Below are 16,001 nucleotides of genomic sequence, written 5' to 3'. Positions count from 1 at the left end.
CGTCTCTACATCCCTATTTGTCGAGACCAAAGAACATTGTGAGGAGATCCAATTTTATCTCGTTAGATAGTCTCCGAGCGCACGTGGGCTCGATCACTTCGTACCAAAGACTCTTCCATTAACCGTCGTCAAAAACCCTAGTTCGCACCTAATTAGTCCCTCTCCACTCCTTATCTGCTCCAGTAGTTAAAAGATTTTAACTGTAACCCTAGACACCGATCTTCTATCAGTTTTGTTCTTCAATTGTCATCTTCAAACGCATTAGCGTGATTGGAAATAAGGTTATTTTTATATGTATGTTTCAGTACATGCATATATATGTTTCTTGTTTAATTTGGTCGAGTCAATCTCAAACTATCTTCTGATCATTTGATTGGGGTTGATCGAATATAAATAAGGTAATTCACTGATCATTTGTATTTTCCCTTACATTTTGTCTTTTTAATTTAAATTTCGGTGCTGAACAAGTTAGTTCTCCAATGGAGTTTGATTTTTTTTAATTTAATTTTGGATAATTCATGTGAGGAGTTCAACTTCTTTAAGATTCTTTGTTTATGCTATTAGATTGAGTAATTGAGTTAACACTATTTAAGAATTTAAATTTGGGTTATTTCTGCTTGGTTGGTTGGCATTTGGCAGTGGTTAGCAGTACTCCATAATGGTCTGGTGTAGTAGCTGTGCAAGAGACTGCAAAAATCCGGGATATTCGGAGGGTCTACTGTGAGTGACTTTTATTTCAGAAACATATAGTTTCTCATACTTTCAACTATAAATGCTCGCTCATTTTGGAGTCTGTGTGCTTGTCAAGATACGAGGATTATGTGCATTACTGCAATAGCTGACTGCTTGTTTCTTTGTTATTCTCTTCAGATGTTGTACCGAGTGTGGAAAAGTCATTAATGAAGACAATTTTTCAAATGAACCCACCTTTGTTAAAAATAATGCAGGGCAGGTTGACTCTTGTTTTCTGTTGCTACTGTCATATACATCTTTTACTTGCTGATGACATTTATAGATTCTCACTACAGATTTGTCTATTTATAGAACATCCAATATACTTTTTTGAACATTTAATTGGGTCCACAAACTGTGCTTGTATTATGTGATTATTGCCATTTCATCATTTGAGCATCTTCATGAAACTGCTCACCAATGGTCAATAATCAGTAGCTTTAAATTTTCTACTTTGTTCTTCTGGGCTTTTTTTTTTTTTTTTTTTTTTTGCACGGGGTTGTTTAGGAAGCCGTAAACGTTAAACGAGCAAATTGGGTATATTTTAAAGACAAATTCTAGCTGCCAGGTGGAGTGCTAACAAATTTTAAGTAGGTTTTTGAATAGCACCAGTACAGCGAAGATTCTCCCTGCCAATGAAATGATGGCTACTCAAGCTTGGAGTTGGAAGCCCAGCATTGGAGATTCCCAAATAGCCCCTTTTCGATCTTCATGTGCCTTGGGACAAGAAGATATTTTTTACTTTACTGTAAACACTTTATAATTTTGTGGATTAACTTCTATGAATATGTACATAATACATATACCAACGGGCAAGTGGCCCAGTGGTACCAGGCCCCTACTTCCCAAAGGGAGGTCATGGGTTTGAGCTTTAGTGGGAGGCATGGGCGTATGAGTATCATCTAAGAAAAAAAAAAAAACATACTACATACAGTCATACACGTGTATAAATATGTGCATATCATACAAATGTTGCGAAAGTATTTGTTTAGTTGAGTTGGATTAATGTGCATACACACATGTATGTGTTTATACGAACAAGATATAAATACATAAATACTTACATGCACACAGACATATGTATTTATATATTTATTTATGCATGTTTATTCATTCATTGGGTGAAATAAATACATTCTTGTCTGCTTGGTTTTAGTTGTTTTACTGTGAATTCCATCCTATGTGCTTTCTAACTTTAGTTTAATTTGCAGAGCCAAATGTCAGGAAATTTTGTCAAAACTGTTCAAAGTGATTATTCATTTTCGCGTGAAAGGACATTACACAATGGTATGCTTTGCCATGCTTCATTACAATCTTGATGTGAACTACATTTGAAGTTGCCTATAGATACCTCATGACACAAGAAAGCTCCTATTCTGGTTGCTGGTAATGAATAAGACGACTAACCATTCTTGCAGCAAACATAGTATCAAGGTGAATCATGGTTAGGAATATCAATTTGCCAACCAGATTTTTATACTTTCTGTCATAAAATAATTACCTAGCATAACGATGAATTAATTGGTTTAGAATTCATATGAATTTTTTCAAGCAGATTTCTAAACCTTCAATCTTTTGAGAGAATGAATATCCTTATCATATATGGCCACCTCAGTTTCCTGAATTACCTGAAAATGATCATAGATTTTTTTTTTTTTTGGAGTTGTCTGTGAAGACTGAAGGTGATCCTTGTAGTCACCTACACCTTTCTCATTATTTTCTGTACTAACAATATCATCAGCATCTGCAATCAGAATTTCAGAGCAATTGCTCACTTACGGTCACTCTCTGAATAATTTAATGTAGTTTGCTTTAGTGCATGGTTGCATACAGCCTTTGGAGGATTCTTTAATCTTTGTGGGATCCTAGAGATGAATTGTAATTATAGTCTCTCCCTGTTCTATGATTTTTATACCGGGCTTCCTGTCTTTGATATTCATGAAGCATTGGTGTCCTTTTTTTGATATGGGTTTTGGATGGTATTTATCTTTGGTTTTATATCTAGTTTCTGTGCAACTTGTTCACAATGTATTTCTTGTATGCTCTTAATTGAACTGTATGATATACCCTTCTTTAAAATCTATTATTGAAGTGAAAACAGTCTTGGTGCTCCTTGCGTGGAAAGATCTGCAGATTGATCCCTCTGCAATTACCAAACTCATACTAGTTCGGGATGAATTGGAAGCTATGATGTCTAGAAAAACTGTTAGACCTAGTTTTAGTGCTGCTTTCTGTCGCGCAATGAATATATTCATGAAAGGTTAAGGTCAGAAGTTTCCATTTGGAAGCAACATTGTCCTGCTAACAGTAAACCACATTACTGTCCTGAGCAACATAGAATTTTCCCAGTCTCTTAACCCACTCGGTTTCCTCGACAAATTTAGGTCCATGGTTTTTTTATTTTTATTTATTTATATATTTTTATGATTTGGGGCATGATTCCTGGATGGTGACCAAATTAAACCACCAATATATATTAGGATATAAGATGTCTAGATCCATCTAGTCAATTGCCCGGATAGTATTTACTATATTCAAGGTAGTAAGTGATGGAGACATGTTGGAGCACTCTGTAGAATAGGTGTGGCAAAGATGCTTTTATGGTATAATACAAAGCCAGGTTGGAGTTTGCGTACTTAATTTTGAGTTCAGTTGGCTCTTATTATAGGATTCTTTGAGTTCGTTTCTGGTTGTGTTAATTTGATGTATGTTTTCTAATCTTTTGGGTGGATATATTTTCGTAGGTATCAGATTTACTGGATATGGACTGTAATTTTCACCTGTGGGTTGTCTTTTAGTTCGAGTTGTTGTAGCGGGTCTTTGTTTATTGATTTAAGTGGTTTTACATGTGTTCTACTGGTCAAAAGCTCTTAATTTCCCGGTATAGAGTTCAAGTCATGATATAAGTGAGTTGTCCTACCTTCTCCTATATGTTCTTGTTTCCAAATTCGAGTTTATGTTGCCATGAGATTGGAATTAGGGGATGGGTCTTCCAGACACTATCACCACTTGTTAAGGGGTAAGATCTAATGTCGGATATGGGGGTGGAGTTAAATTTGGAAATATGTTCAGTATAGGAATTTTCCCCTCATGGAGGTTTATCCTCACCTTCATGTATCTATGGAAATGAAGAAGTTTGGGTGAAGTATTACTGTTTGGGAGGGTAATGCTGCAAATTTCAATATTGTTTTTATCCAATATAACTTGATTGGGGGAATTAGAAAGTGTGTTAACGTTTTCAAGTGTTATATAATGCTAATATTCAAAAAGAGTAATCATCTTACTGTGGGTTTACTTGGTTAGTAGAAATTGGTTCGTTTCAAGTTGGTGCGATAATGTTATGTGCAATGAGGCTGTGGAATTAGTGGATTATTCTAATGTGTATTTTGAGGTGATTGTTTTTTTTTTTTTTCCCCCCTCCTTTCTTCTTCTGAAATATGTGGTATGTGTAGTGCTGCTGCAGGGATAAGAAGGGGAGGGCAGTTTGGAGTGTTCAATTGACTGCAATACATTTTTGAACACGTGGAGCTGTCCTTTGGGATTCATTAACACAAAATGTTATACACTTTGTGCTGGCTTCTGTTTTATTTTTATTTTTTCTAGTAAAATAATGTCTTAAACCATTATGCTGTAAAGTAACCATCCTAATATCCACCTGATTTATGCTATGTTTGGTTAGAGGGAAGGGTTGAGGAGGGATGGATGAGAGGAGGGATAAAAGAGTTTTTCCGTGTTTGGTTGGAGGGAAGGGAAAAGAGGGAGGAAGCAAGGAGGGATCTATACGCCCAAAATTGGGAGGAAGAGGAGAGAGAGAGGAGTTATTAGTAATTTTCATTTTTAACCTTCCCATTTGCAATGGATATCTAATTTTTATAATTTAATATAATGAAGGTATATTGGTAAAAAGAATATAAAACCCTCTTTACCTTCCTTCCAACCTAACAAAAATAAAAATAAAAATGTGTCAGCCATCCATCCTTTCTACTATCCATTCCATCCAACGAAACAAGAAATGAGGGAGACACCTTCCATTCCCTAGGGACGCCTCATCCATTCCTTCCCCCTTCCCTTCCATCTATTTTTCCATCCCTCCAACCAAACCGAGCATTAATGTCATGGAAACCTTAAATTATTTGCTACTTTGTTTTACCATTAAGACGGCGACTGGCATGACAACAATTGAATGTAATTCAAATCCTCAGCTTTTTATTGCAACTGTTATGATGAGTAGTGAATGCTATTTAAATCCTCAGGTCTTTTTAACAGTTTGGTTTGATTAGAATTTTTTGATGATTAATTCATATTGTTAACATTTTGCAGCTTTTATTAATATGTCAAGAATGGCAGATGCTTTGGGTATTCAGGGTGGTGATTCTATAGTTCGCCCAGCTTTTGCCTTTTATACGGTATTGCTGTTCATGTATATAAAGTTTGTTACTTGGGATTGTTTGTTTTTTCACTAAGTGGTCAAATCTTTAAATTTCTGTTACTTCGAAGATAGCAGTTGAGCGGAACTTCACTAGAGGGCGTAGAAAAGAGCAAGTTGAAGCTGCTTGTCTTTACATATCATGTAGGTAAGTGATTCTGTTAAATTGGTCTTTGTGGTGATTATTATTATTATTATTTTTGTTGTTCTCATTATTTTAGGGATAAATTGGATAATATTTGTTCTGGGACATAGACTGATAGTATACAAAATAAAAATGAAATAGTGATTCTCTTCAGTGCTACTAAGAAAAATAAGACATGCCAATGGGGCAAGGATTCTCTTGCAAGGTTCTTCTCGGTTGGTATTTTGACGTGCTAATTGTTTAAGAGCTTAGATGGATTCGTTTGTGAAATTTCTCATATGATAGTGCTCTAGTGCAGATTGTACTATGTCGTCCTCTTTTAGTTATTGGGGCCTATTTTAAAATAAAAATAAAATATAATTGAATGATTGGATATGCTTTTTAAGTACATGTCTACCCAAAAGTGTCGGACACATATCTAGGAGTGGCAATTCGTGTTCGTGGGTTGTGTTCGTGTCATGTCAATGTAAGGGTATTATACTAAATAGGTAAATCCAAACCCAACCCATTTAATAAGGAAAAGACAAGATTTATATTGAATTGACTTAATTATCCATAATAATTGGATTTAAACATGTAACATATTACATAGGTCATATTCACGATTATAACATGTTGAGTTAAATGGGTCATAAATGGGTTACACGGGTTGAACTCTTCAACCTTAACTCGACACGGTTAAGTAAACGGGTTAATCGTGTAGGCCCTTTTATGACCCAAGCCCGTTTATGCCAAATCCAAACGCTTTTAACTCATGTCGTATTTGTATAGTATTGTCGTGTCGTGTCGTGTCGTAATTTGCCCCCCCTACACATTCCCATACCCATGTTTGAGCAATATATGTCCGACTCAGGTACTTCACTACTTTTGAAGAGTCCATGTAACATAGATTGGGGCCAGCGCACTAATGACGATGGTTGTACATCTTGATTTGGCTAGTTGGGAACTTGTACTACATTCAGATGCAGAGCATGTTGTTGGGAACTCCTTATGCAGCATGCTAGATACCTTCTGTAACTGACTTTAGTTTAATCTAGCTCTAATTTTACTCTCTTTTTTTATTTTTAAAATGCTGTTATTGTCTTATATTATTTTATATCCTAGGAGTTGAGGAACACTTTGATAATTATATACTTGTTTGACATGAGCTGTAGTAGTAATTTGTGGGTCTTGTTACAGGGAAACATGCGTTACTCGATCATGATTAGGTCAAAAGTATAGTAGTTAGAGTTTTCACGTTGGTGTCTTAACGGTGTAATCTTTTAATTCTATAGACTTGACTTAGAAATTTTAGATTGTGTGATTTGTGATGCAACCGAAGGGGAGTGTTCTAATAGTCTGTTTAGTTTTTCACCTTGTAACCTTGTTTTCAAAACCTATATTCTAAACTCAATGAAAACCCAAGTTTATATGTTTACAGGTATTACTTACAGCCCAAGGGGCCAAAAAGCGTCTGTCATCACTTTTATAAAGGTTCAATGTGCATTGCATAATAGTGTGCAAATTATTCATAGTCGGATTTAGTACCCGACTTATGGAATTGGAATAGTACTGCCTTTGATCCACTACGTGAATGGTTAATGTTGGAGAAAGCTTCTTGTTTCCATCTCTTTCCATTCTCATCATTTCGTCTCCTATATAAAGGAGCATCCACTATTGTATTGTGTATGAAAAGAGAGGGTATATATAAGTGATGTAACCCTGTGGGCTCTTTGTGCTGTGGATGTAGGCCTTAGTGGCTTAACCATGTAATATCTGTGAGTTCTACCCGTTTCATTTCTCTCTTCACTTCTATTTTATTATTTACTATATGGTATCAGAGCCTAATTTCTATTTCTAGGTGCGGACCCCTATTTTGGGGTATTCCCTTGGTATCTAAAATGTTGTTTAGGGTTTCTTGGTGCTATTTGTGACTTGTTTGGGTTGCCGGTATGTTAGGTAGCATTGTTCTTCCCTTTTGTCGTGTCTCCTGCAGTTTGTGTTGACTTGTTTGGGCTGCCGGTATGTTTGGTAGCATTGTCTTCGCCTTTGCCGTGTCTCTGACAATTTTTATTGACTTTTTTGGGCTGCTGGGGTGTTTGGTAGCATTGTTCTTCTCCTTTGCCGTGTCTCCGACAGTTTTTATTAATTTGTTTGGGCTGCCTGTGTATTCAGTAGCATTGTTCTTTGCCTTCTCTCTTCATCATTCGCACTTGCTGCTACTCGTCATCTCAATGGCAAGTTGGGCATTCATGCTCCAACTTGAGGGGGAGCATTGAAGGTTTAATGGAGGAACTAATGTAGGAAAATCATCCAGTAATTGATGTTGTTTCCTATTATTGAAGATTTACTGATACTAGAGGAATTAGTGGAGAAAAATCCTCCTTGTTTCCTATTTTCTATCTCTTTCCATTCTCATCATTTCTTCTCCTATATAGAGGAGCCTCCACCATTGTATTGTGTATGAAAAGAGAGTCTTATAAAAGTGATGTAGCCCTTTGGGCTCTTTGTGCCGTGGATGTAGGCCCTAGAGGCTGAACCACATAATATCTGTATGTTCTACTCGTTTAATTTCTCTAATATTTACAACAAACCCTTTTGTTAATTGGCAGTAAAGAGAAGTGTTGAATAATGTTACCATTTATGATTGAGCTTATGAGAAAATTCCTCGTAATTCTCAGTGATGTCAAAAGTGAGCAATTACTGAATTTATTTTATTGTATATTTGCAGGGAAAATAAAAGGCCGTATCTTCTTATTGAGTTTTCAGATCATTTGAGGATAAACGTGTAAGGAACCTCTTGTTTAGATGGTAATTTTATTTTTATTTTTTTAAATATTTTTTTTTTATCTCATTTGAGTTGTGACAATTTCCATAATATTTTTTTGGGAATAGGGAATTTATTGATGCTTTTAGCTAATTTGTATTGCAGTTATGTGCTGGGTGCAGTATTTTTGCAGCTTTGCAAACTGCTAAGCCTTGAAGAGCACCCCATTGTTCAAAAACCTGTTGATCCCAGCCTTTTTATTCATAAATTTACGGCACGTAAGTACATAATTGACTGTAAATTGTTTGGAGATATACTTGAATGTTTAAACTGAGGTGTCACTTGACAATTCCCTAACTGAGATATCAAATTTTTATGGGTTCTTCTGTAATGTGAGAATGGAAGTACTGTTAAGCAACAGAGAGTGTTGAATGGAATAAAATACATCCAAGGAGAGAAGGAAATTGTTCTATTCTCCAGCATGGAGGGAATTCATTTACCTTTTTTTGGGGGCTAATTTTGGGTGTGTGTGTGTGTGTGAAATGAGTTGGACATCCAAATAATTAGTTTAATATTTATATATTGGAGTAGCACAGTATACTCTGCCAATTTTATCCTTCCCAACACCCTTGATTAATTCACACTGCCTTTGTATTTAGACATTCTGAATTCTGATGCTAATTGTAAAAAACAGAAAGGAAGGGTAGTTAAAGGAGCCAGACACGATAACCACCCTGCTTAAGTAAATTGTTATTGAAAGAGAGGATGCCCTTGATTCTGCTTTTGTCTTGGTGGAATCAGATTCTTTTTGCTGCCATCGCTAGCTTGACAATCACTCCTTTCCAAATCAAGTATCTCTTTTGAATTCTCCTGAGAAAAATCTACAAGTAGCAATTAATACACATCAACAGTCATGTACATTCTTCTAGCCAACAAACTGGCTTAATGCGGTTTGACCTTTGCTGATGGGTTATGCTTCTTTTAGGACCGGGAGATCTTGAAATGTGATACTGGACCCCAAAACTACTCGCGGTAAGTTTTGGACTTTGGATGCAGGTGTTGCAAATATCAGCCCACCTGTGCCCTCTTTTGCCTGCTTTTATTGTAGGCCTTTTAGGGTTTAGGCGTGAGTTAGGGTCCAGTAAGTCACTCCTCGTGTAGTTTGTGAATATTTTTATTTTATATCATCGTTCTCTTCGTGTGCGTGTGTGAGGACTAGATGGTTTTGTTTTTCCTTGTGAATTCTGATGAGCCAACAATCATCTCCTTTTAATCTTATTCAGCGTCTTTTGCTACATTTTCCTGAGCTTTTTTGCTAACGAAGTAATCAGTAATTTTATTCAGTTATATTTTTATTTTTGTTTTCTAACTCTTCTTCTATTGAAACATCCATGTTCTATAGTTTTGCTATGTTATCACTTGTCCACGTCCCACTATTTGTTGTATTCTGTACCATTTTTCTAAGGTTTCACAAGTGAAATTATGTTCTAAAGTTTCATCACGCAAAATTTCCTTGTTATTACATGTCTTTCAATTGATATCCTAAATATTTATTTATATTGGTTAACTAATTTCACATTGAAGAAGGTCAAAGTGTGATTGTTAATTGAATTGACACTACCGTTTCATTGAGATTGGTTGTATGGTCTATATAGGGTATATGTGTATTCATCTGGTATGCTATATTCTAGCAGGGTGACATAATTACCAATATCTATTTATATTACAGGTTTACTAGGAGAAGATAATAAGGCGGTTTCCAAAACGGCGCTTCACATTATAGCTAGCATGAAGCGAGATTGGATGCAGGTGTGGTTTTAATTTATTTTTATTTTTGTTGGACTTTTTGAACACCTTCTTGATAGGATTTTGGTGTCAGGTGTAGTTGTAATCACAATGAAATTCACTTAATTATATGACTTGTTCTTAAATGCCTACAGACTGGGAGAAAACCTAGTGGATTATGTGGAGCAGCAATATACATAGCTGCTCTTTCATACGGTCTCACGTGTTCCAAGTCAGACATAGTAAGTTTATTTTACATTATATGTTGTGTTCTTATTTTGATGGTCAAACTTGTTTAAAACATGATCTCTTATGAAATATTCAAATAAAATTTTTAATTTGCTTTCATCAGTGTCTTTGCAGGAAGAATCAAAATTAATGCTTTATAACTATATTAACATAGTGTTTGTTTAGGGTTATTAACATATTGAGAGGACATTGTAGTATTAGTAATGAGAGCAACTTACTAATATTAGCGCTCAAGCAGTCTGCCTTTCTAGTGCTATAGAGGTTAATAAAAGGAGCCATCTCACAGGATGGGATTCTGTTGATAGGGGTTTCTTCAAGGGATAAATTGGTGGTTTTTGAGCTAGTTGTGGACTTGTTGGTAATTGAGTTGATCACGGGGTGTATTTGGTTATTTTGTGTTGCATTTTTTTTATTTTCTGGAGATAATTAGAGGGTTCGAGGACATCAGATGAGCGAAGATTGTGGAGTTAGTGATATCCAATGATGGAATTAAAGTCGCCAGGGGCTTGAAATTTGGTATTGGTGATAGATGTTCATGGGTGAGTGAGACTGAAGCTATGCGTCTTTACGAAGCTACATGAACTTTGATACAGTGTTAGCTATCCGCTTGTTGTCAGTGTAGATTTTTTTTAGCTTCCAGAATTTAGTGGGACAACAAAGTGACCTTTAATGCAAAAGATTAGCGGTCAATTCTTTTTTTGTTTTTGTTTTTTTCCTGGAAGGTGATTAGTGTTCTTATTTATGGGCTTTGAATATTACTTTCTTGGACAAGGTTTATTTTATTGATACTCTTATTACTCTTATTCTGGTTCCCAACTCTTTTTCCTGCATCAGGTTCAACAGTATTCATACTTGCATTCCTATTTTAGAAATAAAATGTTTGATATACAGTATTTTCTGCCATTTTTCCTGAGATGCACGTTTTAAATTGTCACAGGTAAGGATTGTACATATTTGTGAAGCAACATTGACGAAGCGGTTGATTGAATTCGAGAATACAGATTCAGGGAGCTTAACGGTATTGTTCACTCTAGCATGGCATGGCATTGTATCATGCGACTATTTAGAATCTAAACATATTATTGCAATGCAGCAGGTTTTAATAGGTTACTGAGGTCTGAGTTTTGTTTTGCTCAAACTAAAAATTAATTTACCGTGGGTTGTAATGCATCCCTCTCATTTATATTATTACTTCCTTTCATGGGATATAATGTGGCGTGTGGGTGTGGACTAGTTAGTATTGCAAACGGTTTCTTTTTAAGACATCAGCTTCCTTCTCCAATAAGTTAAGTCTTTTAATATTTTCATATTTTTGAACCTTATGGGCCTCAACATTGCTGAAGTTCCTTTCTTCCACTCTGTTAGCTTTTATATTTGCCATGTTCCTTAGAACATATATATGGGCCGCCATAAAGAATGAAAAGTGAAGGACATATGGTGCAATAACATGTTCTATATCCTGGAAAGGAAGTGAGCCTGACTAGTGATAGAAGAACTAAACAAAATGAGACACTGATCTGAAGTAGGCTTGTGAAGAATTCTTGAATCATGCTAGAAAAAGCATGGGTGAGAAGTGATGAAAAACCGGTCATCGCCCGAGAGCTTGAAGTACACATGGCCCAAACCTACTATTGGAGACGTGGGAAAGATAGGTAGATTAGGAATTTTTGTCTATTTATAATTATTATTATTTTAGTAATCTTTCAATTTAGGATATTTCGGTAATTTAGTATTTTAGGGTTTTATTTATGGTAGTAGGATTTGATTAGGGTTTCCTTGATGCCTATTTATATGTGGGTTATCAACAGTGTTAAGGAACTAGATACCGATTTCAGAGAGAACTAGTAAGAGAGAGAGGGAGAAGAGAAAACAATAGTGGGGGAAGAAATCAGAATGAGGGAGAAGAAATCACAATAATTTAAGAAATCAGAATGAGGGAGAAGAAATCACAATAATTTTCTGAATTTCAATAATCAATCATAAAAAGGTACCTTAACAATGTTGATAACCCACATATAATAGGCATCAAGGAAAACCCTAATCAAATCCTACTACCATAAATAAAACCCTAAAATACCAAATTACTGAAATATCCTAAATTGAAAAATTACTAAATAGACAAAAATCCCTAATCTATCTATCTTTCTCACGTCTCCAATCCCTAATCTATCTATCGTTCCCACGTCTCCAATCCCTAATCCCTAATCTATTGCTATTAATCAATCGTCAATATACACTTTACAATACAAGCATATTTATATGCCCTAGCAAAAGGGTAAAAGACTTAATTACCCATATAAAAGATAAAAGCCTAAAGTAATCAAACTACCATATAAAAGGTAAAAGACTAAAGTACCCATAAGTTACAAGATAAATTATTCTCTAACACCCCCCTCAAACTCACAATGTGACAGTGAGAAGCATCGTGAGTTTGTCAAGAAGAAAATGAAAATGCATAATAGTGTGGGACTTCGTGAAAAAGTCAGCCAACTGCATAGTAGAGGTGACATGTGGTAGGGAAATAGTCCCACGATGAAGACGATGGCTCACAAAGTGCCAATCATTCTCAATATGTTTGGTACGCTCACTGCTCATGAAAGACACAGTTATTAGCAATCTGAGTAGCTCTCTTATTATTGCAGTACATAGAAAGAGGAACGCCCATATCAGCAAGCTACCATCTGAACCAAACTAACTCTGCTGTAGTAGCAGCCATGACCCGATACTTAGCCTCAACAGAGGAGTGAGCAACAACTGTCTGCTTCTTGCTTTTCCAGGAGACGAGAGAATCACCAAAAAGATCTAGAAGCCAATAGTTGACTTACGATCAGTTGAGTCTTCATCCCAATCAGCATCAGAAAAAGCTCGAAGTTCCAAGAGGTAGATGAAAATAACAAACTATGATGTAAGATACCCTGCAGATAGCGCAAAATGCGAACAACAACCTAGTGAGACACAAATTGACTTACAATTTGTACTGCATAGGTAATGTCAGGTTGTGTAACAATGAGATGCACAAAACTGCCAACCAGAATGCGATACAAAGTAGGATCAACCAAGGGAACGCCATCTGAGGAAGTGTAACGAACATAAAGATCCAGGGGGGTCATAACTCTTCGTGGATTTGTGAGATGAGCTTTGTGAATAATGTCCACTGCATACTTGGATTGTGAAAGAAGATAGCCTTTGGGAAAAGAGGCCACCTTAATACCAAGGAAATAGTGGAGAGGACCGAGATCCTTCATCTCCAATTGTTGTTGCAACAATGACTTCAAATGAGTAATTCCATCAATGTCATCAATCATGTCATCAAACATATAATAGAAGAATAATACTTCCAGCATAAGTAGAATGAAGAAAAAGGATTGCTGCAGAATTTGTTTAGTGTTCCGATCGATGCTAACAGATAAAACAAACTGATGTTGCGATGTGAACGTGCGATGTGATTTCAGACTAGAATCATCACTTCCTTTGATAATTGATACCATGGAAACTGTGAAGAAGTTATTGATATTATTAATCAATCGTCAATATACTAGTTACCATACAAGCATATTTATATGCCCTAACATAAGGGTAAAAGACTAAACTACCCATATAAAAGATAAAAGCCTAAAGTAACTAATCTACCCATATAAAATGTAAAAGACTAAAGTACCCATAATTTATGACAGAAATTATTCTCCTACACAATATACATTCTAAGCCTCTTTTGTGCACAGGAGGATGCAGAAACAAAAAATTGAAGATATGGTGAGACTTGAGAGGGTCGGAAAGCATTTTCTTTAGCCCCTCACTCATAAAAGAAGAGCTGCTAAGCCTAGGAAGCTAGGACAGAGAATGAGTTAACTTTGTAGTAGGCAACATATAAAAGATAAAAGCCTAAAGTAACTAAACTACCCATATAAAATGTAAAAGACTGAACTACCCATAATTTACGACAAAATTTTTTCTCCTACACAATATACATTCTAAGCCTCTTTTGTGCACAGGAGGATGCAGAAACAAAAATTTGAAGATATGGTGAGACTTGAGAGGGTCAGAAAGCATTTTCTTTAGCCCCTCGGTCATAAAAGAAGAGCTGCTTAAGCCTAGGAAGCTAGGATGGAGAATGAGTTAACTTTGTAGTAGGCAACAATATATTGAGTTGACTCTCTATCTCTCTCTCTCTCTCTATATATATATATGTATTTGTATGTGTGCGTGCATGTGCATGCGTGTTTGTGTACATTTGTATGTGCGTGTGTGGGAGGACCCACTTTGGTTCTTCTTTAATCGTAGTATTACCTAGAAACACCATAATGCTGAATCTAACATGTCAAAAATTTGAAACACTTGAAAATATTTGAAGCCTTCAACAGGGTCATTCCTTTTTTTTAATTATTATTTGTTTATAATTATAATTATTATTTTTATGTTTATGCTCTTATATATTTCTAATGTTTATTCATCTTTAAATTTATGATTGCTGTTAACGATTAGATTTGATTTTGGAGTGCAAAATTTTTAATGATTCAAATGCTTGTAGCACCAGCTGTTTCTTATCTGTCTTTTTGTGTATTCTTCCTTTTCAATCAATTTTCCTTTTTAGATTGAGGAGTTCCACATGAAGGCTAAGGAGCTTGAAAGAGAACGTAATACAGCCAATCTGCCAAATATTGGGTTGAAAGTATCTGTGACAAACGAATTGCTTTGTGAGCACAAGGGCAGTGGAAGACCTCCTTTCGCCGCTGGACTTTGTAAAAGTTGTTATGATGAGGTTACTCCTTGTATCCATTTCTTGAAGTTCTGTTTCAATGATTTAGTTTTGAGAACTTCGGTTCATGCTTGTACCATTTGTTTCAGTTCATAGAACTTTCAGGCGGGCTTGAGGGAGGATCAGAACCTCCAGCTTTCCAGCGAGCTGAACAGGAGAGAATGTCAAAAGGATCTACTGAGGAAGATACTAATGATTCTAATCTTGTTCCTATACCTTGCCATGTGAGAAACAACTGTAAACATTTAAATTTTCTTATAGATATTATAGTTTATTAAATTTTAATCTCTAATTCTATTTAATAATTACAACCGCTAACATTTTAACTGAACCTGTTCATTCCAACTATTCTGCTAAAATTATTTGAGTAGTTAAAATTTGTATTGTCAATCTGAATCACTAATGGATTGATTCATTTGATGAGGACAGTTAGAGACCAACTATTTTTTAGCATCATCCCTGTTTTAGTATATTTTTTTTAGATAAGTATTATTATAGTAGGGCCAGTGCTTGGTGCAATGTTAACAACTTGGGTTATTAAGTGTGAGTAACTTTTATCAGTTGTGTGATGATCCTCCCACTCGGCATTGTCTGATTACTCAGTTTGTGCAAATAATACCAATGTTATGACTGTCGATCCTTGGGTGCATTTTACTTTGGTGGGATCAATACCAATTAATGGTTAAGTGTTCATACAACCACATTTTATGTAATTGAATTATACTCTAGGTTTAAGGCTTCAATTGGAGATTGACTCTGATATCATTTGTCACTACCTGGCCCAACCGTGTAGGTATTATCCGCTTTGCACCCTCTCGTCTCGTGCTCACGGTTTTTAAAAATGTGCCTGCATAGTGGGGGATGTTCACATGTATAAGTGTCATCAAACCTCTTCCTCAAAGTGATGTGGGATGTCAAGTCCCACATCGTCCCGGGGGGATGAGTTCTTGGCATTTATATGTGTGGACACTCTTTAACCATGTAGACGTGTTTTGAGCAAAAGCACGAGCACCGAGAGGAGAGTGTGTAAAGCGGACAATATCTACACGGTGTGGAGGGAGGGCGTGCACAAGCCCACGTGGTCCAGGCTAGCGAGGACATTGGGTCCCAAGAGGGGGTGATTGTGATGTCCCACATCGGTTGGGGGGAGATTTTCCAAGCA

General features: G+C 36.0%; 1 protein-coding gene across 2 annotated transcripts in view; it reads left to right on the top strand.

Moving 5' to 3' along the window:
- LOC132293139 (uncharacterized) overlaps positions 1–16,001 on the top strand; it is a 28,257-nt gene continuing 12,256 nt past the window's right edge. Inside the window, exons 1-13 of one of the 2 annotated variants that reach the window (XM_059790479.1) lie at positions 1–398; positions 640–720; positions 871–952; positions 1,944–2,019; positions 5,053–5,138; positions 5,230–5,306; positions 8,014–8,070; positions 8,215–8,327; positions 9,779–9,858; positions 9,990–10,076; positions 11,021–11,101; positions 14,675–14,842; positions 14,929–15,063. In XM_059790479.1, coding sequence (XP_059646462.1) covers positions 659–720; positions 871–952; positions 1,944–2,019; positions 5,053–5,138; positions 5,230–5,306; positions 8,014–8,070; positions 8,215–8,327; positions 9,779–9,858; positions 9,990–10,076; positions 11,021–11,101; positions 14,675–14,842; positions 14,929–15,063 — 1,104 coding nt within the window. In that variant the 5' untranslated portion in view covers positions 1–398; positions 640–658. Of the gene's footprint in view, positions 399–639; positions 721–870; positions 953–1,943; positions 2,020–2,046; positions 2,167–5,052; positions 5,139–5,229; positions 5,307–8,013; positions 8,071–8,214; positions 8,328–9,778; positions 9,859–9,989; positions 10,077–11,020; positions 11,102–14,674; positions 14,843–14,928; positions 15,064–16,001 lie in introns of those variants that run through there. The other variant, XM_059790480.1, reaches the window with a different exon arrangement.

Source organism: Cornus florida, unplaced genomic scaffold, assembly GCF_030987335.1.
Source record: "Cornus florida cultivar Cherokee Brave unplaced genomic scaffold, ASM3098733v1 CherokeeBrave_3.0.0_Hap2_Chr02, whole genome shotgun sequence".
NCBI classification, from domain to species: Eukaryota; Viridiplantae; Streptophyta; class Magnoliopsida; order Cornales; family Cornaceae; genus Cornus; species Cornus florida.
Note: the sequence above shows the minus strand (reverse complement) of the source record. Positions and strands in the feature narration are given on the sequence as shown.